Source organism: Rutilus rutilus (assembly GCF_951802725.1).
Source record: "Rutilus rutilus genome assembly, chromosome: 12".
Classification (NCBI taxonomy): Eukaryota; Metazoa; Chordata; class Actinopteri; order Cypriniformes; family Leuciscidae; genus Rutilus; species Rutilus rutilus.
The window spans coordinates 19361240-19388353 of NC_140217.1; the positions used below are offsets into that span (position 1 = coordinate 19361240).

Sequence of the window (27114 nt, forward strand, 5' to 3'; positions counted from 1 at the left end):
GAAAGAAAGAAAGAAAGAAAGCTTAAATGAGTCTCAATGAATTAGAAATAGTACATAGAAAGGCAGCTAATGAAGTCTAATGAGCCTCTCCAACTGTCAAAATTTGAATTTAGTTTGAAGTTAGAAAGAAAGAAATATAAGATGGATAGATAGATAGATAGATAGATAGATAGATAGATAGATAGATAGATAGATAGATAGATAGATAGATAGATAGATAGATAGATAGATAGATAGATAAAGTTAGAAAGAAAGAAGTTAGAAAGAAAGAAAGAAATATAAGAGATAGATAGATAGATAGGTTAGAAAGAAAGAAAGAAAGAAAGAAAGAAAGAAAGAAAGAAAGAAAGAAAGAAAGAAAAAGAGTGAGAAAGAAAGAAAGAAAGAAAGAAAGAAAGAAAGAAAGAAAGAAAGCTTAAATGTGAGTCTAAATAAATTAGAAATAGTACATAGAATGGCATCTGATGGAGTCTAATGAGCCTCTCCAACTGTCAAAATTTGAATTTATACAGTTGAAGTTTAAATAGTCTTGGCCCAATTTGAACATTCCGCAATGAAAGTCTATGGGATTTTTCCAAGTTTTGATCAGCAATTTTAGGAAAACCGTTAGTCTGATCAGTCTGAAACGAGCAAGCAACTCGAGTCAGAACAGTTTGAAGGTTTCAGTCTGAGTTTAGTGGTTGTAAACTTGAACAGTTTAGGAGGAGTAGCGTGGAGAAATTTTGGCTAAGAAGAATAATAATAACTAGAATGTACATTTCCTGAAGAAAATGTGAAGTGGTGCTTGCAGTGGCAAAATTCGCTACTGGGCAGATGCTAACACAATTACCATGTTGTGATACCATGATATACCATGTTTTAGCATTATTTACCATGATTTACCGTGTTTCTAAGATGATTTACTACGATTTACCACATTCCAGCATGATTTACTATGATTAACATGTTGTTAGAATGATACTAGCATGATTAGCATTTTGGTAGGATGATGCTAGCATGATTAGCATGTTGCTAGCATGTTGCTAGCATGTTTTTAGCAAGATGCTGTTGCCAGGTGGTTGCTAGGGTGTTCTGGGTGGTTGCTATGGTGTTGCTAGGCAGTTGCTAAGGTGTTCTGGGTGGTTGCTATGGTGTTGCTAGGCAGTTGCTATGGTATTCTGGGTGGATGCTAGGGCATTGCTAGGGTGTTCTGGGTGGTTGCTAGGCAGTTGCTAGGTGTTCTGGGTGGTTGCTAGGCAGTTGCTAGGGTGTTCTGGGTGGTTGCTAGGGTATTTTTGGTGGTTACTAGAGCATTTCTAGACGTTACTAGGGTGTTCAGAGTGGTTGCTAAGGTATTTTTGATAGTTGCTATGGTGATACTAGGTGGTTGGTAGTTGTCAAAGATGGTTACTATGGAGTTTTTGTAGAGTTCTTAAAATCTTTAATAACAAGTGCCTTCAGTATGGCCAAATTGGCACAAGCATGGAGCGATATCGCAAGGCTACGAGTGTGATATTGCTTTAAAAATGAAAAAAATATTTATTATTGGTTTAGGGTGGTTGCTAGAGAGCTCTTAGTGGTTGCTAGGGTGCTGTAACTGGTTGCTAGGGTGTGGCTATGAAGATTTTAGGCCATTACTTATTGGTTGCTTGATAATATAAATCCTCTGAGGGAGAAAGAGAGGGAGAGACGCAGGGGTGTCAGGCCCTTTGGAGTCTGTGTGTGTGAAACCGTCGGTTTGGATTTGAATTTTTTAGAATGCCCAATGTTAAGTCAATGGGACTTTTTTGGCCGCTTTTTCGTCCGCTGTGCGAACATCGTACACCCGATCGCTTAGAAAAGTCATAGCACACCTCTCCTCAATGAGCCGGTCGATTTGACACCTCACTCAGGGGTCTGAGACAAACGGTGCGGGGCGAGTTACGCGCCAAACTTTGTGTGGAATAATAAGTATGAGCAATAACAATAGTGTTGCTTTGAAAAGCACCACTAACTAGATGCATAAGTTCGTCGAGACAAACTTTAAGTTGGCTTGAGAAAGTTTGGACCAGAAAGTTTTTTGCTAGGCAGTTGCTAGGGTGTTCTGGGTGGTTGCTATGGTGTTGCTAGGCGGTTGCTAAGGTATTTTGGGTGGTTGCTAGGCGTTTGCTAGGGTGTTCTGAAAGATACAAATGTTGTCTGTGAATTTTTCTATAATTTTTCATGTTACGAGTTTGACAGTATATGGTATGATTCTTCGGCTAGCAGTTGTGGAAAAGACATAACGAGAAAGACTGCATGTTGCCTATGTGACGTCACCCCATAAAGTTGACTTACCCGTGGTTTTTGCCAACCTCAACGATTTTGTCCTCTCCCTGAAAGAAGGCGGTGAAGTGCACCAAAGACACAGCCATTTTTGGCGGGATCCGTGAGCTAGTGTCCGTGTGCGAGTGGTGGTGACATTTCAAACGCGTCGAAAGCAGCGAAGAGTTGTAGTCCACAAAGTGCTCTCACACAAAGTCTAACCGTATCAAACTTCTACCCGCTAAATTGTAGCATTCTTTACACGAAAAATTATTAAAAAAATTCACAGACAACATATGTTCACATTCATGGCACAATTCAAACGGGACCAGAAAATAATTATTTTCTCCCATTCACTTGCATTTACGATTTTTCAACCTAGAGGTCCAGTGGGGTTAGCGGAAGAGCGGGACTTACCAGCTCTATTGTCAGTGAAGTCCACTTCAACTGATACACCGTGCTCAGGGAGTAGGGGAGCAGTGAACACTGCGTATGGACCCTGTCGAATGGAACGCACCTTAGATGTGTAAAAACAAGTGGAAAGCGCGAGCGCGCTGCTGTCTCCTTTCCACAAGCGCTTGCTCTCCCGTGGCGTCTGTCGTTGCTATGCAACCATGAACCGCGCTCTCCATGATGACAAGGAAGTATCAGCAAAAGATTAATTGATTTCTAGCCCTTGCATTAGCTTTACTACTATATATATGTATGGAGATGAAAAATAATAAGGCGCCATGTACAGCTATGATCAGCTGTTCGGCCGAGCATTCAATGTTGTTACGCTGCAAGCTGATCAGTTGGTTCGTTGCTGCCGCGCTCTATCACTCGCACACCATAAAGAGCAAATTGTTTTTTAATGTTTCAATTTCGTGATTAAAATGACATAATTTGGAAGCAGATAATTTCTTCACAAACAGCTCATTATGACTCAATGTTATAATGCTGCACCTACACTCGATAGTGTGAATAAGATCAGCGCAACGCAGACCACTGCATTGACAGCGTGAAACACATGATCTGTCTACGGCCAGGGCTCAGCGGAAGACAGAAAATGCCGGTCCAGCGCTGATTGAGGAATTAAATTTGAAAATAAAAGACAGCCTGACATATTTTTTCTCGCATCTGTGAATTTATTTTTTAATCATTTGTTCTGAGATGAAGCGAATATATTTGTGTGGGAATTTCTCGCACTATAAAAGCTAACCTTGCGGGAATGGTTTAAATTCTGCGCAATCCCCACATTCCCGCACCGAAATTCAAGCCCTGAAATGGCAGCGGGATGTGTAACTCTAGCATTTATATGTCATATAAAGTTAGGCAAGGCCAAACAGCGTTATCCATGTTGTTGCGATTGCATCGCTAGAGTAAGCTAATAGTGAAACTGATAGCGTTTTTCATTTAATTACAATATGAGGACTGACGGTAGGCTATAAAAATCAGCGTTTCTGTGTAGGTGATGACAACCATCTTCTTGACAGCAGCAATCAAAGCATCGCTAATTACGGTAGACCTTAATTTGAGATAGTAAATTTGTTCCTAATCAAAGGGAACACTCAACCACAGAACAGCTGGGTGAGTTTTGTATTGGCTTATTGGATACAGTAAATGAAGACTGTCAACTTCTTTTCAATAGGCTACTATTTCATCACCCAAAACACTCCCACTCTCTGCTGTATATTCATAACCAAATATTTCAAAACCAACAACCAAGCCACATAAACAATGCCATTGGCACTAGTCTACATTGCAGACATGTCTCTTAATGCACATAACTTTTCATCTTTTTGCACAATCTTGACAAAAAGTACTATTGTTGAAATTCTCAGATCAAGCAAACTTCAACGCACCCTTATCCACTACCTGCTAACGTTAGTGAACCGCACCCGAGCAAGCACACTTCGCAGTTCCTCCGGAAATGCATTCTAGTTTACATTGCTATTTTACTCATAGCTCTCTCCCTCTGCATTTCACATGAACTATATTATGAATCTTCATTCCCCAGCTCTCTCTCCCTGTTTTCTGTCATCAGTATCATGCTGTTGGCTAAACCTGCATTGTGTAATCCTCAACAGTGTATGATGGAATAGAAACAGTGCTTTGTTCTTCACAGTAGTTGAAGCTTGAATCTCATAACATGCCATTAGCAAGAGAGTAATAGATTTCAGTTTCATAAAGGAGCATCAGAGCTCTTCAGTTACACTAAGCAGAAAGTTCTTCTGAGCTTATGAAACAGGAGATGAGATATGGAGAGAGGCGGAAACAGAGGGAACATTTGGTAAAGAAGGAAAGAGTTATGGGAACATTTTAGGGAATATGGTGCCTTCCGCTATTAGGAGGAGACATGATAAAGCAGGGAAGGGAGTAAAGGAGCGAGAAACAATACAGGAAATAGACAGAGAATGATCTTTGTGAAATGATCAGTCCAGTGTCCATCATTATTATCAGGGCTTTCAATTCAACATGTTAATTTAGTACAACAAATTGGTTAATTTATCAGCATATTACGCAAGTAATGTATATTATTAATAATCAATATAAACAATAATAATATAAAGGTCTCGGAGGAGACTTAAAAAAAAAAAAATCATGGGACGACACATTGAAGCAGCAGTGGGAAGGGAATTATAGCACATAGAGCTTCTCTGAAAAAGTTAGAACACAAAATAATAGTAATAAGAGGGAAAAGCAGATCGATCTGCAAAACTTGCAAGACACAATAGAGCAGTGGAGTGAGGATATTAAAGCCTGAAGAAAGGCCCTATGCTGTTGCCTGTTGTCATGATCCACTATTGAAGCTGGCCTAATGGTAGTGGGGTCACTCTTTTTGTATGTTTACATTCCACTGGGAGAAATCCTGGTGATTAGAGACTAGCAAAGCGTATTATAGTCACAGCTGTAGTTCTGGCTCTTCAGTGGACAACACTTTTGGTGTGTTATGTAATGTCATGAATTAAATATAGCCAAAGTGTTGCGGGTTCTATGATCAAAGCAATTCTCTCAGCCTATGTGGCAAAGGAAAATACAGCAATGTAAAAAAAAAAGCAAAAAAAAAAAAAAGCAATGTTAAACCTCAGTGTGTGATGGAGGTCTAAAAGTTCAGTGCTGCTTCTGTATGTGGAGTGTCAAGAGATTAGTTCTTATGTAATAATTTAACATGCAGCCTTTGAGAAGTGCAGTGAAGATTACATGCAGATACTATAAAGCAGTGCTTCTCAACTTGTGCTGCAGTAAGAGCAACTAACCGTATAATAATACAGAGTTAGTATAGCGAGATAAATAGGCTAATTCATTTTTAAAAATGAAGTGAAAACCCTTCCAATACAGTATCTTTTGACGTCAAAAGAAATGTGTCCAATCAAAGCTTACTGTATTTTGGTGCAGATCCATCTGTCACTAGATGGCTAGCCAAGTTAGGCAGATCCCAACATGGATAATTATGTAACTTGCCCCCGTCCTCAAAAACCATGAACAAATCTGCTCAAGGCAGTGGCGTGCACAGACCTCCGCGGGGGCAGGGTCGAAATTGCGTTCCGGGGCGGGGGAAATCACGTTCCGCGGGGCTCCGCAATGCGACCGAAAAGGACACTTTCACGATTAAAGGAGCAGGGGCTCAAAACAAACCCACCCGATCGACAATGCACACCACTGGCTCAAGGTTATATTAAATAAAATTTTAGTACTGTGTTGGGTTACCCAATGTAAAATTAGGGCCCTGTTGCAAAACAATTTGAGAACCAAATATCTTATTCATTTACAGGAAAAGTTTATACCAATTAAATTTTTAGTTTTTGTCTTTACAGTTGTGTACAGAATGGTGATTGAATTTTCATCTTTGGGTGAACTAACCCTTTAAGTGTAGAAGTTAAATAATCTTTCTCAAAGATTTCAAACGGGTAAATTTGCAGGCTCCCCTCTCCCTTAATAATGAGTGTCATGAATAAAAAATGTGCCAGTGCATCTTTTCATGTGATCAGAGCCTAGACTCTCACAGCAAGAAACGTGATTGTGGGATTGACTAGTGTGGCATCTTTGTGTGTGTGTGTGTGTGTGTGTGTGTGTGTGTCCAGGCAAGCATGGGACCTTGCGGTGGACATCTGCCTCTCCCAGCTTCCCACCATCATCGAGGAGGGCACAGCCTTCAGGGTGAGCATGACTTATACTGGCTCTGAGTGAAGATCACAGAGAAAGGGCTATTACCTGATCAGTAATTCAGTGTCTCTTACATCTATTGTTCCTTTTCCTCGTATTAGCACTGTAGTCCTACTTATGATGAATTAGTTGTACAATCTCTAATCATACTCAGTGACTTGTATATTCCCCATTGTTAGTCATTGAATTTAATCTGGTCACACCACCCCTCTGAGTGCAGTTTTTTTTCCGAATGCTGTTCAGTTTTCTATTAGTACCATGCCTTTTTAGTGTCTGTAGTTATTTTTTTCTAAATGTTTAAACAATATGATATACAGAAATGGAATATTAAGTTAACTTCAACCACAGAAAAAGAAGCTGAAGTTCAGCTAAATGTTTCATTGCCTCTCCCACGTAAAATTATTATAGTATTATTATAGTATTATTATAATTTTCAACAGACCAAGACAGAAATTAGGATGTCATATTCAAACCTTCATTTCTCTCATGGACACTTGCTAATTGTTAAGCATGGCTCTGATGGTTTTATTTACTTCCTTTTTCCACCTATTCTTGTTTTGTGCTCAGTTTTACTGAATATTAGGTGCAGTAACCTGTTGTTTTGGACATACCTAATGCTGTTACAGCTTCATTTCCCTTCTGAGATTCCCTTCTAAAGTGTTTTACAATGGCCTGACTCTTATGACTTTCAGAGATTTGGGAGTTAGTGTCTGTTTTGTATAATGGTTGCAGTAAGGTTGAGTTCTCAGCCTGATGTAATTCGTGTTTAGTGCAACAGATGCCATTTCTGGCACTCATATTGCTGACAAAAAACACACATTCACCCTTGTCTTTATTGTTACTTTTGGGATTCAATCATTTTTATATGCTTGTAATTGTGTGTGTGTGTGTGTGTGTGTGTGTGTGTGTGTGTGTGTGTGTGTGTGTGTGTGTGTGTGTGTTTTATCTGTGTAAATTAGAGAGTTGCTAATGTCCTGTTATTTCATCTTGAAAGTCTGTGGTAGAACTGACAATTTACAGTCTATTCAAAGCCGCTGTGAATCAGAAATCCCCTTTATCCCCTTTATAGCTAATCATGCACATCATTTTCCAGTTAAGGTCCGTATTCTGGTTAAGTCATTATTATGAAAAAGGCATTTGCATACTTCAGAGCTACTGGAATATTCTTGTATAATAAGCTTAATCCACTAATTTTTTTATTTATTATTATTTATTTATTTTGTATGCTCTTTTGAATATACTGGAGATACATTTATTATGATTAATTTCTATTTTAAACTGTAATTTCATTCAATTACCGATTCTTATGTATGTTCTTAATACACAGTTTAATGAATTGCAAAATTTAGTTCCTGAGAAATGATAGTAAATGGAAAAACAGCAATCAATCAATCAATCAATCAATCAAAAGCCAAAGACCTGTCTGCCTAACTCACATTCACACAGAAAGTGAAAAGACTTGAGATGGGCAAGGTGAGTAAATGAGTGATGGGGCAGGAGAGAAAGTATTATGTATAAGACTTATATAACTCTACTGGGATTGTCAATACAGCCATCCTAAACACTTATGTACACTGTTTATGGCTGATTTAACAAAGCGCTCTTTCACTGCTTCACTTTTGTGTGTGGTTTTTTTTTGTTTGTTTTTTTGTATCACAATAGAATATGTTTGTTTATTCACAGCATAGTCCATTCTTCGCTGAGCAGCTGACAGCCTTTCAGGTGTGGCTGACAATGGGCGTGGAGAACAGAAACCCACCGGAGCAGCTGCCTATTGTCCTGCAGGTAACTTCCAACAAAAACTTTCTCAATAGCTCAATAGTTTCAACATCTAGGGAACTGCCTACCTAGACAGCATTTTTATTTAACATTGATAATTTTATTGACGTGTCTATTCCAAAAGATTGGCAGCAACATCATTCTGCCTCCTAAGAAAGCTTATTTTATTTTCATGTGGGCCATCTAAAGCATAAACTATTGTATGTGAATCATAAACAAAATTCCTGTAAAATAGTAGCTCTAGCTCTGTAACCAGTGAAATTTAAAAGTCAACATTTTACAGCAGAATACTATCATAGCCTAGCCTGACTTCGTCATACTCATATTCTAGTCAGAATGTGAGTCTGATACTGCTCCATAGGACTTTAATTATGGGGCGTGTCTCAACCGAACCAGAAAAAAAAAAAACTTTGCATTCAATTGACCCTTCGCTAAGCCCCGCCCTCCTTAGTTACTGTTGCTACGCCTGTCAAGCTTTTGCGCCTGGCACGTCTATTACAGTATGTATGCACCGGTTTCAGACATTCCCAAGGAGATAATTAGTCATTTTTGGCGAACAGGTGAATATCTGAGAGAGCAAGACAAAAGGGACTGCAGTATGCATTCGAGGGATATATCCACGACATAATATGCAAACGATTAGAGAATAATTTCATCAAAATTGAAGCTAAAGCCTAGATCGTTAGGTCCCAGCGCAAGCAGCAGCGCCTCATACGCTGACCATTCAAATGGGAAACACACAAATTGAGGAACAGCTATGTGCATGCACAGCAGGGTGAGTGAAATTTGAAAATCTAATATTTATAAATCAAACAGCTTATCCATAAGTATTGTGGAATAAACACAAGACATTTTTCTGACCACTTTGCAATGATAACATTCTCCCGCTTATATTTTTAGTGCGCCAGGCTACAGCTCACACGTTGTGGGCATAGACTGTAAAAAATAGGTCGTGGGTCACATAAGTGACTAACGTTACTGTTATGAACTGATTAAGTTTGCATACCAACCTTTTCCTTGGAGATCTCCGGCAAGCCCCCTGATGTTCCCTCCTTTTACTAACTACCTTTTACTTATACTAGAACTAACACCGGGAGAGTCGCGATCGGATTGGGGTACTAGTTTAGCCGTCGATTAACAAAATGCTGAAATATATTTTTAAGTAACGTTAAGTTATGTCAGTGAGCCTCCGTCTTGCCTTTAATCACACTGCTTGATCCACGAGCTGGACAATAACTTTATTCTAGAGCTGCTATAAAGCCAAAACACTTTACTTTTAATTTCCTATTATCAATGTAAAGCTGCTTTGGAACAATCTACATTGTTAAAAACGCTATATAAATGAAGATGACGCCCGGCATTTCTCCCCTTGGGTTTTAGGTTTCGGGAAGGGAACAAAATCCACCACCCCGTCCAAACTTTTAGGATACCGGGTATCAGATTTGCACAATCCATACGCATAACGCATGGGCATGTTTCCCTCGCTCGAAAGCTTGCCAGACCTCCCGCGCCTAGTTACGGTTGCTAAGCCACGATTGGCCAGTGGCGGTTTTCGGGCGTGGCTTAGCGAAGGGTCAATTGGATAGACCTACAACCAATCAGAGCAACGGAGTAAATGACGCATGTTCTTCATTCATATTTTCAACCAACAAAATGTCGCGGCTCTCTGTTCCTCTTTTAAAATGAATGCGCTGTGGATATCTTCTATAACAGACGCGATGGCAGAATCTGCACATGATGTTTCATAAACAAAGTTCGGGAGGAACACGTACAAATAATCAATCCAATATCAACTTGTCATCAAACAATACCATGTCTAACGTTACCCTATATCAGCATGAGGAAGCATATTCACTCTGTCAACTTACCTAACACTCCTTGACAGTTTTTCAGCACCCCTCCACCACCCCGAATCCTCACTCTTGTCTTGGCTTGTTCTCTCACAACCAGGAATACCGGGGGGAGTATGGCTACCGAGCCCACAGCCCTCTCCTCGGACAGCACGTCATATACGCATTTGACCTATTTGTGTGAACTCGTGAAATCTAATACACACATTTATTCTATCTGACTTATTTGCATGTGTGAACTCGTGAAATCTCAATTCTCCAGCGGCAGTCTTCTTTGTTGTAAACTAATTCAAATCAAGCGCTCTTTGGTGACGTGGGTGATTACGTAACCGCAGATCATCTGTCCATCATCGATTAAAGCCCGCCCTGGCAATTTGATTGGCCCGGCCTTCTGGGAGCCGAGCATAATTACTCCTCAACGGATCGAGTCCAGACCGAACTTCCCGACCAAAAAATGTTGTGGGTGGGGTTCGGGCTGGCACCCAGGCTAATCATAGCCGAAAATTTCAGCGGAAACATTCATCATTTTGGACAACATTCAAACATAGCTTTGGAGTTATATTCATTGTAAATTATATTAATTATTAAATGATTAATTAATTATTCAGAGCGGAGTGCCTAAAACCCCCTTAGCTGTTCTAAATCCACTGTAAAACACGGCTTCAAGTGGCTTATTGCTTTTATAAAATGGTTACTCCATAAAAATATTAATTTTAATATTTATTTTATTCATAAAATAAACACCAGCAACAAAAAATATAACGTTATAATAACCTTTATTTTATAAAGCGCCTTTAAAAGCAGCTTCTCAAAGTGCTGTACACATAATAAACAATTGTTAAAAGCAACAAAAAACACATCAACAGGAAAATGCAAGTTTAAAAAAATGTCTTAAGTTGACCTTTAAAAATGGCGTAAGTCTGAGCTTCCCTAAGTTCAAGAGGTAGAGAATTCCAAAGGACAGGTGCATAGAAAGAGAAAGCCCTGTCACCCATAGACTTTAAGCGAGTTTTAGGAACAACCAGCATGCTCGATTGTGAGGAGCGCAACCTTCGATTAGGAGTGTAGGGTACAACAGTTCTGCCAGGTCTATTTGGAGCCAGGCCGTGCAAAGATTTGTATGTGAGCATCATAATCTTGAAATCGACTCGGAACCTGACTGGGAGCCAATGCAAAGATTCCAAAACCGGAGTGATATGGTTGCATATTCTGGACCCAGTTAAGATTCTGGCAGCAGAATTTTGTACATGTTGAAGCTTGTGTAGTGTAGATTTAGAAACTCCGGCTAAAAGGGCGTTACAATAGTCTATCCGAGAGACGACGAAGGAATTTATCAGCTTTTCAGCTACAGGAAAAGTTAACATTGGCCGCAATCTAGCGATGTTTCTAAGATGGAAGAAAGATGTTTTAACAGTACTCTGAATGAAAGAATCAAATGAAAGATTAGCATCAAAATAACTCCAAGGTTCCTCATTTTACTCTGGATACCCAAGATAGAGCCATCAAGAGTCAAAGACGAAGAACCAGCTTTGGAAGTTTGGAAGTTTGGTGACGGGAACCAATGAGCATAACATTTATTCCTCCGGCAAGCAATGTAGTTCCAAAGAGGTTGCTAATGGCTAGTTCACACTACAGGATTTTAAGCCCGATTTAAGGCCGATTTGCAAGTTAACGAGCTCGCTGACAGGTCGGGCTGTAATCGCGTGCAAATCTGCGGGTGATCCGCGCTCGCCAATCTTTAAGTGTGAAATACTTAACGACGCAACAAAAACGCTCGCTGACACATCGCCGATGCGTCGCCGACGCCAGACAAATATCTAGCATGCCAAATATCTGGAGCTGTCGGCCGACTCGATATCCTGTGGTGTCACGTGTCGCGACGAGCAACAGCCAATGATCAGCTTATGACATTACAAAAGCCTTTTTGTATTTGTAACCATTGTTGCCAAACCACAACAGGCAGCTGCTTTTTCATTATAATGTTTTACTCACCTCCAACTCTCTCTGACAGACAATCCCTGCTGCCCAAAAAAAAAAAAAAAAAAAGAATATGGGTGAAAGGATGAATAAGCATCAGAGCTTGTTGTCAGCTCGTGTAGTGTGTAACCCCTGTTGCAGATCATTTACGTAGTGTCACATAGTGTGAACACCACAACGACTTCAAGACTTCAGAGCAAGTCATGTAGTTTAAACAGCACAGCGATCTGCCGACGTTTAAAGTTGTGTAGTGTGAACTAGGCATAAGCAACACGTATGCAGCAACAAAGAATCACAAACGGCAGTTGCGCAGTAATACTAATGTAATGCGGTCACAGGTGTATGTTTGTTGGGTAATTTACAACGGCTTCGAACGCGGCTCAACCAATCAGAATCAAGGACTGGAACTATCCGTTTTATAAAATGGAATTATATTCAAAGTGCTTCACAGATAATCTGAATTTAATATATTTCTTATGCTAATAATAGTGGATAGAAAAAAGTAGCTTAAAGGGATAGTTCACCCAAAAATGAAAATTCTGTCATCATTTACTCACCCTCAAGTTATTTCAAACCTGTAAGAATTTCTTTTTCTGCTGAACACAAAAGAAGATATTTTGAAAAATGTCTGTAACCAAACAGTTGATGGACCCCATTGACTTTTTTTTTTCCTTCTATGGAAGTCAATGTTTGTAACCATCAACTGTTTGGTTACAGACATTTTTCAAAATATCTTCTTTTGTGTTCAGCAGAAAAAAGAAATTCTTACAGGTTTGAAACAACTTGAGGGTGAGTAAATGATGACAGAATTTTCATTTTTGGGTGAACTATCCCTTTAATACAAAGTAAATATTTCCAGATAATATGTATATCTATAAATTACAGAAACGTCTGTCAGTGTGTCTGTCTGTCTGTCTGTCTGTATGTCTGTTATTCGCATATCTCTCGAACCGTTAGTCCGATGGATTTCAAACTTGACAGGTGTCTTGCTACGGGCATGAGTAAGTGCAGTGCCAAGTTTGATGTTGTTTGGATGATAAATGCTAAAGATATCGTTAAATATATTGGTAAAAGAAGCACTTAGAAGGTTGTGGTTTAAAAATAAACATTCTGACATTAATAAGAGGGTTGAATCAGTCAAAGAAGCACCAAGAAGGTTGTGGTTTAAAAATAAACAATCTGACATAAACACTCTGTCAGCTACACTGTTTACTTCTGAATATTATAGTTTGGTTCCAAAACGTGATAAATCCATTTTGATTAATTTGAGTAAAAATGTGTTTTCTTTACCAAGAAAGTGGCAAGATGAAAACGTAATCGGTTGCCTAATGTAACCTCTGTTCTCTCTAGAAGAGGGAACGAGTATTGCGTAAGTTGCTTACGCTACGGGTAAAGGCATCTTTTCTCGAGATATGAAGCCAAAAAATTATCCTTCATTTTTATAATCTTGTCCATGCAGTGCAGCAGCACGCAGACCTAGAGCAGGCTATCTAGCGTGCTGCAGCAGCCTACCACTGAGCCTGGCGTGACGTCACGCCCAATGAGGGATGAGTGGGAAACAGGCGGCCAACAGAGTGGCTAGCGCATGTACATAAGCACACAGTAGGGAGTGCAGAGTGGCCCAGCCGGTCTGTACTGAAACTGACACAACCCTTATAGTGCAGCTCAACCAGGAGAGCTAAATCGAGTAGAAGTAGCCCGCGCACGAAAATTGTGGGCAGGGCATACACGCGACTTAGACTGATAAAAGTTTAGCCTGCAGGGCGGGAACTTCCAGGTTGTAAAACCTAACAAATGTAGAGGGGGAGGCCCAGCCCACCGCCGTACAAATGTCATGAATAGAAATCCCGCTGGACCAAGCCCACGATGAGGCCATGCCTCTAGTGGAGTGAGCTCTGATGCCCAAAGGGCACTGCAGGTTTTTAGACGCGTACGCAGCCGCAATAGCGTCCACTATCCATCTGGACAGACTGTGTTTCGAGGCAGCGAGACCCTTGGTGCGCCCACCAAACGAAACGAAAAGCTGCTCCGAGCGCCTGACAGCGGCGGAGCGCGTGATGTAATTTCTCAGTGCTCTGACAGGGCAGAGGAGGTTATTATCGACCTCGCTGCCGGATGCCGGCAAGGCTGAGAGAGAAATGACCTGCGCTCTGAAAGGAGTGCCCATCACTTTGGGGACGTAAATGGCCGCAACATACACTTTGAGCGTGGAGGGGGACCTGCCCATGTCCAGCAGCTCTTGAAGGAAGCAAAGCACCCACGAGACCCCACACGTTTGGGGGTCTAAATTTTTGAACACATTTTTTATTAAACACAGACCATTTAGACGCGTAGAGCTGTCTCGTAGAGGGAGCTCTAGACTGCGTGATGGTGTTCACAACCCCTTTTGGCAGGTCAACGGGTATCCGTTGAGTATCCATGTATGCAGAGACCAGTGCTCTGGATGAGGATGCCAGATCGAGCCGCGGGCTTGAGAGAAGAGGTCTCCTCTCACCAGTATCGGCCATGAGGCTGTGTCTGCCAGCCGCATTAACTCCGGGAACCACGTTTGATTCTCCCAGTGCGGGGCTATGAGGAGCACCGAGTGGCGCGTTTCCCTGATTCTCCCGATTACCTGTGGCAACAGTGAGACTGGGGGGAAAGCGTACAGCGGGCCGCTGGGCCAGGCTTGGGCCAGCGCATCCTCGCTCTTTGAAAAGAACCTTGGGCAGTGAGCGTTGTCTTTTGACGCAAAGAGGTCGACTTTCGCTTTGCCGGAAAGGCGCCATAGTAACTGGACTGTCTGGGGATGCAAAGACCATTCCCCCGGGGGAACATTGTCTCTGGACAGTCTGTCTGGACCATCGTTCAGGTGACCGGGCACGTGCGCGGCTCTCAGCGAGCGCAGTGAGTGCTGAGCCCAAACAAGGCGGCGTTCCGCCAGGGCGCAGAGAATTTTGGATCTGACACCGCCTTGACGGTGTGGGACGTGAAGTAGGACACCACTGATGTATTGTCCGTGCGGACTAGTACGTGGTGATCCCGCAGGTATGGGAGGAAGTGCTTCAGCGCATTCTCGACCGCCAGCATCTCTAGACAGTTTATGTGAAGGCGTTTCTCCCGGTCTGACCAGAGGCCATAGACCGGTCTGCCCTCGAAGAGAGCCCCCCAACCTAGGTTGGAGGCGTCAGTCGAGACAACTTTCCGGTGCGAGACAACTCCCATTGTCACTCCCGTATGGTACCATTCGGCCGCCAGCCAGGGCTGCAGGGCTGAAACGCAGCCCTGATTCACACTGATTCGCGAGCCACCGGCAGTCCAGGCTCGGTGAGGCACTCGCGCTTTCAGCCAGCGTTGTAGCAGGCGCATGCGCAGTAAACCCAGCTGGAGCACAGCTGCAGCTGAGGCCATGCCCAACATTTTCTGAAATGTTCTCAGTGGAACCCGACTGTCCGTCTGGAAAGACGCGGCGAGATGTCGAATGTGGCCCGCGCGCTGTGTTGACAGTCTGGCCGTCATAGCCACCGAATCCAGTTCTATTCCCAGAAAAGAAATTGACTGACGGGGCAGTAATGAGCTCTTGGTCCAGTTGACCGAGAGACCCAGGCTTTCCAGATGGCTGAGAAGCGCTGTTCTGTGAGACATAAGCTCTGTCTCTGACTGCGCTAGTGTCAGCCAGTCGCCCAGATAGTTCAAGATCCGCATACCCTGTCTTATCAGGGGAGCGAGGGCCGCGTCCATGCACTTCGTGAATGTACGGGGTGCTAAAGACAGGCCAAACAGCAGGACGGTGTATTGATATACCTGACCGTCGAAGGCGAATCTCAAGAATGGCCTGTGATGGGGTATAATCTGAATCTGAAAATATGCATCTTTCAGATCGAGAGAAATAAACCAGTCCCTCGGGCGAATTTGCGCGAGGATTTGCCTGGTTGTGATCATTTTGAACGGTCGTCTCATGAGAGCTTTGTTCTAAGATAGGTCTGAGAGCGCCGTCCTTCTTGGGAACGAGGAAATAACGGCTGTCAAAGCCCGTCTCGCTCAGAGAAGGATGCACCTGTTCTATCGCCCCCTTGCAAAGCAGCTTTGCTATTTCTGCTTGAAGTAGGTGAGCTACTTCTGTATTCACTCTCGTCTCGGTCCGTGCTCGAAAGCGCGGGGGACGGCGAGCGAATTGTAGCGAATAGCCCTGCTTTATAGTATTCAGCACCCATTCTGACACGCCCGGTATCACTTCCCATGCTTTCGCACGCATAGCTAGGGGTAGAATGGTCTCTGGGTTCAGATCGCCGCGCTGCAAGGGATGGGGAACCTGTATCAGAGGAGATGGGGTGGCGCGCGCGCCGCTGGTGCTCGAATACGGAGGCTCGCTGGTAGCGGTGACTGGCTGGGCAGCACTTAATGGCTCGGTCGCTGTGGACGGAGAACATTTTGTGGCAAGAAACCCGTGACGCGAACACGGCGTCGGGGGTAGCGTGTTTATTGGTAAGTGCGCGCGCTCGTGAGCGGGCACAGGGCTTACGTTCGCAACACGGCCAGTGTTTGGGAGCTTTAGAGGATCTGATCCCCGGGACAACCGTATGACAGAGCGGGCAGTGGGTAGGTGTGGGCACGGGATCGTGGGAGAGACACCGGGGAGATCGTGCTTGTGTGTAGGGGTGAACACTGGGACGTGGGCACATTTTCTACACTCATAACACCATCGGCGTGAGCCGGATAACCAGACATTACACTCTTTCTGAGATTTCTCTGGGTCGCCGTAAAAACGGCGTTTGTGTGCAGGCAAGCGAGTTGTGCAACTGACTCGTTGGCTGCGGTGTACGCTACTGCAGTAGCCTTTTCTAAGGGGACTGACAGAGCTGGGCGTTTTGATGGCGGTCCGGCCGCGGCGGGACTCAACCATCTTTTCCTCCTTGCGACTGCTAGGAGGACTTCGCAGGCTCGGGCTTCAGCGCAATCTTAGGCCGGGGTTCCCGGGGGGGAGGCGGTCTGTGACGGCTGGTCGAGCGTGATCTAGGGCGGCCGCCCTGTCGTCGCTGCGATGACGGAGGCTGAGAAGAGCGCTGTGACGAGCTACATGCTGGAGGCTGAGCTTGAGAGCGGCCTGCAGCTGAGCTTGAGCGGTGGGGCAGGAAGAGATTCATGGCCTGCGATGCCTTCTGTACCTCCAAAAAGCGATCCACAATCCCGCTTACCGCTGGGCCGAAGAGGCCGGTGGGGGAGAGCGGGGCGTTGAGGAACACGGAGCGCTCAGATTCACCCATGTCGGCGAGCGTCAGCCAAAGATGTCTTTCGGTGACGGTGAGCGCGGCCATGGATCTTCCGATGGCTTGTGCCGCGGACTTTGTAGCGCGAAGAGAGAGGTCCGTCGCGCTGCGCAGGTCCGTCAAGACAGTCTGGTCCTGGCCTTTCTCGTCCATTTCGCGGAGGAGATCGGCTTGTAGGATCTGGAGAACTGCCATTGAATGCAGGGCGGAAGCAGCCTGGCCGGCGGCAGCGAAGGCGCGGCTGACGTGGTCCTGCAGGCCTTGGACGGTAGGGCAGACTTTGAGCGCCATCTGGCGGATGGCGGGCAAAGGTGCGCTGCGACCACTTCCTCTACCGGGGGAATGAGTGTATATCCCTTCTTGGCGGCCCCGTCTACTTAAGAGAGGGTCGAGGAGACCGGAGAGCGGAGTCTAGCGGAGAAGGGGGCGCTCCAAGACCTCGAGAGCTCGGTGTGGAGCTCAGGCAGGAAGGGTGCTGACCTAGAGGCAGGCGCTTGGCGGCGGCTAGGCAGAAAACACCCGTCGAGTCTGTTAGGCGCGGGCGCCTTCGGTGGGGACCACTCGAGGCCTAGTTGGTCGACAGCCTTAGTGAGGAGGCGGAGAAGTTCCGCGTCGACATTTGCGTGGGCCCGGCTAGACTCCTGGGTCGAAGAAGAGGTGGAGCGGTGTGATCCGACCACTCTTCGCTGTCCGAGGCCAGGAGAGAGCAGCTGTCACCGATAGCGGCCTCGTCCGCTTCATCCCCTGAGGCGACGGCAGTGCGGGCGCTGCGTGTTGGGAAAGGGGGGTGGAGAAGGAGAGAGCGAGGCTCGCGGGAAGGGTTCCGGCGAGCACTTAGCTACTGCATCGGGTTCCGGTGGCCTCTGGGAGCGGCGCTTCTTCTTGCGCGGTCTGGCGGAGGCAGGCGAAGAGACAGCGTGAGCGTCGAACAAGGCGAGTCGAGCCCGCAGGGTCGACATAGGCAGTTCTTCGCAGAATTCGCAGCCCCCCGAAGAGAGAGCGAGGGCTGCGTGGTCTCGTCCCAGGCAGAGAGCGCAGATCACATGGCGGTCCCTGTCGCTGAGAGGGAAATGCGAGGCATTTTGCAACAAACGCCTCGCGCTCTTTTAGAGGAGTGTGTCACGGGGCGAGCACACAAAGGAAGCACAGCAAAAAAGGGTAAGGTCGCCGGATAGCGAAGCAGGCATGGATGGCTGAAGGCGGCGAAGACGACCGGCTTCCTCAGGCTCTATCCTCGGCTTGCTGGTCGCTTGTTTCGACGGCGGCTTCTCTCAGAGTCCAGCGATGCGGAGAGCTTCGCTGAAGAGACGAAAATCAGGGGAGCAGCCTCCGAGCCCTTCCTTATATACGCTAAACCACGCCCCTTCTGGCGGGCTGTGTTGAAAAGATTATAAAAATGAAGGATAATTTTTTGGCTTCATATCTCGAGAAAAGATTACTTTAGCCGTAGCGTAAGCAACTTACGCAATACGAGAGAACCTTTCCTAAGAGAACCACTATTTTCTAGGGGTGTCCCCGACTATGGATTTTCATAGTCGAATCAGAATCGTCAAGTCTTGCCTATAGTCGACTAATAGTCGAATCATGTGTATGGGGGCGGGGCTTTAACATTTCAAAGACGCGATGTGCAGAAAATCACACAAAGATATAGAAGAAAATGTATAAATACATTTTGCATCAATAAAACTAAGAAATAACATAAATAACTCCAGAAAGGCCACACTGCAGACAGGATTTACATTTCACATGCAAATCAAATTAAATCGGCTAAATTACCGGCTGTGCGAGCAGGCTCTAAGTACAGCACAACATCGATGCACCGAAAAAAATAAACAATTAATTTACTAAGTTAAATTAGAACAGAATATACCTTTCTAATAAATAAAAATACAAAACGAAATAAATCAGAAGCAAGTCACAAGATGAGGAGCAAATGTGTGCAAAATGCCTAAAGTGCAGGGGAACATATATTCAAAACACAAACCACAAATAGTTAGATTAGATAACCCTGACAGATCAATAAATAAAATTAAAATAAAGAAATTATTAAAATAACGAGAGTTAGTCAGAATTTTCAACTTTGTATTTTTAACTGCAGAAACAACAATAAATGCTAAACTTGAGTGGCAGTCTTTTTAGCTAAAAATGTTCACAGCATCCAAAAATCGAATTACTTCTACCCTACCTCGAGAGAACAAATCCAGTCTTTCACTCTGTCTGTGTCCGTTGGAGTCTTTTGTGTGCGCGGATAAAATACATTCTAAAACACTTACCGTGAAAAACGTTTAACGTCTTAATCTCCTAAAATAGTTAAAATTAAAATATGAAAACGCTTTACTATAGTAGGAACGCATTGCGTTCATATTCTGGGTTCATCTGCTTATCTGCACATAGTATGGTTTCTTAATAAAGTGTGTACTGTGTACATACATTAAGCCACATTAAAGTGCCTTTTAAGCGTTTTAAAAGCTTTTTTCACGTTAAGCATTTTAGAATGTCCTGTGGAAAACCAACTTGTTAACGTTGGCCGGCAGAAGTGCGATCATGTTTTTCCTGATGCTAAATCCAGCCTTGGAGAATATCCTTTCTGATGGTGTACATCCACACTTTAGATTTTCTTATCCCAGACATTGTTAAAGATTTAAATCCTTGCCGCCAAGACGCTCCTCTGTCGGTCACGGATTGAAAGTGAAACTTAAATCTGTGTGTCACGCACGTTAAAAAATATTTATTAAAGATTCTTTCTTTGCACATTTTTATATACAGCATTATCATAATAGGCTGAATATTAACGTATTGACAGAAAACCGATAGTTCTATGTGAAATCAGACATTGAGCGCCCTCATATAGCCAAAGTGGCATGATCCTCGTTTCATAACACCTCTGCGGAGATTCGACCGTGAGATAGTCGAATCAGGCTCCTCCAATCGAAGCATCGAATCTTCGACTATTCGGGATCACCCCTACTATTTTCTGTTTCAAACTTTCACATAGCATCTTTAGGTTATAATAACAAAAAAAAATCAAATCCAGATTTAGATTTTCAAAGATTTATTATAAAAACTGATTATTTTTTTCCCAAAAATACAATAAATTCATGACATTTTTTTTCCAAAATGCAATTAATCCTTTGAATCAATATAAAAGTTATTTTTCATATTGAAACTGTTAAAACTACACAACAAAGTAAGATTCACACATGACAGCCTCTGAACTCGGTCAATACTAATCTTATAGGCTATACAGGCACTGGACTAAAATACATTCAATCAGCCATCGCTAAGAAATACCTCCTGAACTTTTTTGACGGCGATCAGCTGTAAAATGGCTTGGTCCTGCTCGGTTTTTGTTGACTTTGAGTACAAGAATTGAAAGTTTTTTAAAAGATCCCCTGGGGTCAACGTGTCAGCGTGACAGAAGTTTGATGCTGTCGTGTGAGAACAAGCAACAGTCGGCATTTTTCCTCCTCCCGCGTGCCTCATCTTCTTAATCTCCTCACGTAAATGATTAGATTTCGATGGCGGACGTTTCTTCCCTACGGCAGAAACCACCACAGGTTCATCAGTGCCGTCAAATTTTTTTGTTTGTTTGTTGATCAAAAAGTACAAAGTAGATAAGGAAAACTAGGAAAACTATACAATACTGATTTTTGCGGGAACTACATTTTTTGAAAAATGGCGTTTATCGCGTTTTGGAACCAAACTCTTAATTTAATTCACGGCCATCATTTGTAGTAACCTATTCACAAACTGTTTGCTCAAGTGTAGCATTTTTTTGGAGTTCACTGTGTAGCCTGCTCCCTGAATCGTCAAGTTCACTGTGTAGCCTGCTCCCTGAATCGTCGCACTTATTCATTTGTGGATGTTAACTGAATCTATAAGTCACCTACGCGGTTTACTTCTGTATATTATATCTATCTATAAATTACGGGAACGTCTTTCTGTCTGTCTGTCTGTGTGTGTGTGTGTGTGTTATTCGCATATCTCTCGAACCGTTAGTCCGATAGATTTCAAACTTGACAGGTGTCTTGCTATGGCATGAGTAAGTGCAGTGCCAAGTTTGATGTTGTTTGGATTAGAAATGCTAAATATATTGTTAAATATATATTGGTAAAAGAAGCACACACTGGCTTTTGCTGCTCTAGCTGCTGGCCACTCCCCCTCTCACACTGCATACTGAGTGAGCACAGCCCAGGACCAGAGACAGAGAGGGTCGAAGAAAGCAGCGTTAAAGTAGCGTTTTGTCGGAGTTCACTGTGTAGCCTGCTCACTGAATCGTGTAGTTCAATTTTCCACATTTATTGTATGTCATTATGTAAGTATCAGTTTTGCTTTCTACCATGTACAAATAAAAATGTCACTGAACTTTTGCTGTGTAATTGTAACAATGAGCACTCAAACAACACAAACCAAACCAACAATTACTAAAAACACACACAAAAACTGATTTTGCATGCAACACAAAGTTGTTTAGCATCAGTGGTGTAGTCGGTGCCATAAGCACGAATACGCCATATGCTTACTTTTTCCGTGTGCGTACAATGATTTCTGCGGATCACTATTTATGTATACTCTCGATAAACCCACTTGTTTTGCTGCTTCATAGGTTTTCATCTTGCCACTGTGGAAGGTGGAAGGTTTTCATCTTGCCACTGTGGAAGGTGGAAGGTTTTCATCTTGCCACTTTCTTGGTAAAGAAAACACATTTTTACTCAAATTAATCAAAATGGATTTATCACGTTTTGGAACCAAACTATAATTTTCAGAAGTAAACCGTGTAGCTGACAGAGTGTTTATGTCAGAATGTTTAATTTTTTGCATTTCTAATCCAAACAACGTCAAACTTGGCACTGCACTTACTCGTGCCCATAGCAAGACACCTGTCAAGTTTGAAATCCATCGGACTAACGGTTCGAGAGATATGCGAATAACAGACACACAGACAGACACACACACACACACACACAGACAGACAGACAGACAGACAGACGTTTCTGTAATTTATTTACAGAACTTCCCCAAGTCCTTAGCATCAAACAGTTTAAAAATCCACTGATATATGAACAGCGCACTCTGTCTCTTTCTCTTTCTCTTTCTCGTGCTCTCTCTCAGAACAGCACTGGATACAGTTAATGGGGAAGGTATCACAACAGTAGTATGGACTTATGAAGCAGCAAAACAAGTGGGTTTATCGAGAGTATACATAAATAGTGATCCGCAGAAATCATTGTACGCAAACGGAAAAAGTAAGCATATGGCGTATTCGTGCTTATGGCACCGACTACACCACTGATGCTAAACAACTTTGTGTTGCGTGCAAAATTGTTGACTATATACAGCATTTTAAATATGTCGCTTGCAAAAATCAGTGGTTGGCTCAGAAGGCAGCTCCGGGGCTCCAGTAATTAAAACGGTCATAAATATGACACAATAATATGATTTGCAAAAATAATTCAATCTAATTGCCACTTGCAACAGAGTGAAAGAAATAGAGAGATATTGACTACAGAGACAGCACCATGTGTGAATGAGTACAGAATACACAAAATGTCCCATGATTCCTATTTTAGGATCACTTTTGGACTGATGTCATCTTGTCAGATACAATGTGCATGGTTGAGATTTGATTTGTTTGTACAACACAAACCTCATGACACTCAGGGTTACTGTATACTGTAACACGCACATTATCGTACTCTGTTTAAACATGCAACTCGACTTGCAAATTTAGAATACAAATTAATACAAATTAAGTCCTGGTTAAAATATATCTGGCTATCCCACGCACATAAAATACTTTTGTTTTTTAAATACTATTTCTTATTAGAACCCTCTCTCCTGTTGTTTTTAAGAACAAGCCCACACCATATATTTTACATTGTATAAAGTCACACTTAAAAGTCAGACTTTTAAATATACCTGTTTTGTATAATTCCTTGAGTATTATATTATTTAAATGTTAAAATATTCAAATACACTACAAAATGTATTATAATTGTGTTTAAATGTGAATGCAAACTTTGTATTGTCTCGTATGGTGACCAACATAAAAAGAGTGTTCAAGGTATAGTTCACCAAAAAATGATTTTTTTTTGTTGTTGTTTTTTTTTTTTCATCATCATCATGTCATCTCAAAACAGTGGAAGATATTTTGAAAAACATGTTTTTGGCTATACAAGTCAGCGGGTTCCAATTTGGTTTGGTCTTCTTTTTCCATACATTTTTATATGTAACTTGTGCTCCTCTATTATCCTTGTTATCCTTTGTCGCTTTTCATAAAAGCATCTGCTAAATGCAAAAATGTATTGTAAATGTGACATTGGTGTTCAAATACTCTAAAATCTTGCTGTGTACAGTATGTTCCTTTAATTCAGACAGTAGAGTGTGGCACTAGTATTGCCAAAATCATGAGTTTGATTCCCTGGGAATGCATAAAACTGATCAAATATGAACTGTAATGTAAATGCTTCCTGATCACATTTATTGTTTCCTGCTGACCATCTCTTGTATTGAGTAAAAAAGTTTGTCTCATATTTCTGTGTTTTACTTTAAGAGGTCTGGACTCTTCACAGATGGGCTCAGACTTTCACACTTATATTAAACTCCACAGCCAGTCACGCTTTTACACACACACACCACTTGTAAGTGCTGACTAATCTTCCAGTTGGCTAGAATCGGTAAAAAAAAAAAAAAAAACAGACCTCCCTCATATTCTTCACTTCTTTCTATTTTTTCATCTCTCCTCTTCCTTCCTTCCTTTCTTCCTTCCGTCCATAGGCCTCGGGGTATTAAGGAACGCCCTGTTATGGCCAAGGTGCATGCTGATAATTTTCACAGTCCATGATTTGACGTGACCCTGCAATCTATTAATACCTTGATGGCAGGGTGGCGTATTGTTTTGGCAGGAGATTTCGGGCGTTTCAGAGTTTGTGTGTTTTTGTGTGGGCATTGAGGTGGGCAGTCCTTCTGTTGCGCTCCTTACACAGCACGCTCTGTCTCTGGGCAGGCCTGTATCCAGACCCCCTCACCATGCTAAGAGTGTGTGCCACAACTAGATGCTTTAAATACATACACACGTATACAGGGTTTTAAAATGCTGGCATAGGAATATGCAAACTAGAACAAAAATGTATGCTTCTCTTGATCTCAGTTCTTTTGATCTAAAGGTGTATGCTTAAATGCTTAATTACTTTTGAAAGCTAAAATAAATTTTGCCAAAACTAACATTTTAAAGGGGTCAGATGATGCTTTTTTAAAAGTTAGATTTAAAAGTTTATTGGCTGTAATAATATGGGTTAAAATGCTTTAATGTTCACATACTGTTCATAATTGCATTATTGCATTATTCCAAGTCAGTCTGAAACGCACTGACAGAGTTCCGGTTTCTACAAAGCCCCTACTTCCGAAAAGTGCTCTGATTGGCCATCTGACCTAGTGTGTTGTGATTGGCCAAACACCCCAACCATGTATCAGAAATGTAACGGCCGAGTTTAATTACAAGCTTCAGTTCCCAAGGTTTCTAAAGCAGTTGTAAACACACAGCTATGTTGTCGGTTTTACTGTATCAGTTCAATCTCAAGTCAAATTCTGAAAATGTGGATCATCAAGCAGATTGATCGGAACCAATTTTGCAACCACAACTTGAGCAGAAGGTTTATATTTTAACTCTCTTACAGATCTTATCCACTGATTCCTAATTTCATCTGTTTTTGGAAGACCAAACAAAGGGGTTTTGCTTTCGCACCGAAACACAGCGTCACCACAATATGGCGACACTACAATTCACTGAAGCCTGGCTTTTCTTTGGTCGTGTATTATGCTAATATTTCTTATTGTGACATAGACATTTGCAGATGTGATATCTTGAATTTGATTTAGGTGCTTTAGGCAGATCTGGAGCAGTGTTCCCTTTTGTGGGAGACTGAGCTTTGTAACTTTGCAGACAAGCGCCCATCATACATGTGAAGTTATTTAGTACTGTTTTAAAGGTGTCTAGACAGTCATACATCATTGTATCCCAACCTTTCACATTCATCATTATTTCCCTACCTTGTCTTATACATAAGTACGGTACCCCTACATCCGTATAAGTAAGGCTAACATACACCTTCATCAACCAGAAACTGGTGTTCCTTGTATATCATATTATATTAATATCATTTAGAATGGTCAGTAATATTGTTAAGTAGCTTTAAATATAAAGGATACCACAAGTTAAAAGTAAGTCTTTCACAAGTTGAGGTCCTGGTGCGTGACATCATATCCTGTTTACCATATTCGTAATTTTGCATGACTGAAACTTATTTTGACCACCCCTTTTATCAGTAATACAGACACATATTGAAGTGTTAATGAATCACCACCCTAACCACAGATGTTCACACACACACACACAGGTGGGCAGTGATTAGCTTGTGCCAGCCCAGGGAGTGTGTGTGAGCCTAAGAACCTGGTCAAATGATTATATTAGTTTCCATTGTACATGGGAATGTATGTCTTCCTGCTTTTGTGTATGTGTGGGTGTGAGACATTTAGGTGATTTCTGTTGGTGTGGGGTAAAATAAATATTGTATCTTTTATTGTATTTCATCCATGGCCCTGCTGTAGAGTTAAACACTGGCACACTTTTGTCCTCTCCTCTCTGACTCCACTAGCTGTGGAACAGAGCAGAACTTCAGATTAATTTTCTCCCATCTGGTTTCTCTTAGGTCCTCTTGAGTCAGGTACACAGACTGAGAGCACTAGATTTGCTGGGGCGATTTCTGGACCTGGGCCCTTGGGCCGTCAGTTTGGTGAGATGGCAGATAACACACCTCTAACATTTATTTTGTATCTTTCTTTTACTTTAAAGCTTACATAAACTAAACTACTACTTATGCAATTTAAGAAACCTTTAGATAATACATATGTCAGTCAATTTACATACACCTCCAACCCTAATCAAATACACCTAAACAAGATAATCAATGTCTATAGGATTACTAGAAAGCTACGGCCAGGTGAGTTTTTATCAGGGTTGGAGCTCAATTCTGCAGGATAGTGGCCATCCGGGACTGAAGCTGCCCATCCCTGCCTTATATGGAATTTGGATGTTAATATAGTTATGTAGCGGCCAGGGTTTGCTGGAATTCGCATATACAATCAAACAATGATATTCTGAATACAAGATACCTGTGAAAGAAAGAAATCGAAATGACTAAATCAAGTTTTTCAAAGAAATACCTTGAATTACCTTGAATCACATCATCCTCTAATCTCTCTCTCTCTCTCTCTCTCTCTCTCTCTCTCTCTCTCTCTCTCTCTCTCTCTCTCTCTCTCTCTCTCTCTTCTCTCTCACTCACTCACTCACTCTGTCTTTTTGCTCTCTTTAGGCTCTTTCAGTGGGGATTTTTCCATACGTGTTGAAACTGTTGCAGAGTTCAGCGAGAGAGCTCAGGCCTCTTTTGGTCTTCATCTGGGCAAAGATCTTAGCTGTAGATAGTGTATGTAAAACTCTTCATCCCTTGCAATTCAGCAATTGCTTTAACCAAAATTCCACATAGTGTAAATTTTCTAAACAATTAACATTCAGATACTAATGACCAGCTAAAAACCTTTTAGAATCGAAAATATCTAACGTGATACTCCAATCTGATTTAAAAAAAAAAAAAATTACGTAAAATTGTGGTAAACATAATATTACTTGTTTCACAGTAGACCTATTAATTTTCATTTTATTTAAAATTCAATAGAATATAATTGTCAGATGGGTTATTGAAAATGAAGGCTCTGACAGTTGCCAAACGTCGTTGAATATTTTAAAACAAAAATAAACATTTAAATCACATTTTGATATATGCAAATATCTGCATATG

At 42.2% G+C, this 27114-nt stretch overlaps 1 protein-coding gene across 4 annotated transcripts in view; it reads left to right on the forward strand.

Moving 5' to 3' along the window:
* Positions 1 to 27114, forward strand: part of rptor (regulatory associated protein of MTOR, complex 1) — a 332162-nt gene that overhangs the window by 188064 nt on the left and 116984 nt on the right. For all 4 annotated transcript variants that reach the window (XM_084426710.1, XM_084426712.1, XM_084426711.1 and 1 more), the window contains exons 11-14: positions 6327 to 6402; positions 8092 to 8193; positions 25969 to 26052; positions 26632 to 26742. In XM_084426710.1, the coding sequence (XP_084282836.1) occupies positions 6327 to 6402; positions 8092 to 8193; positions 25969 to 26052; positions 26632 to 26742 (373 nt within the window). The remainder of the gene's footprint in view (positions 1 to 6326; positions 6403 to 8091; positions 8194 to 25968; positions 26053 to 26631; positions 26743 to 27114) is intronic.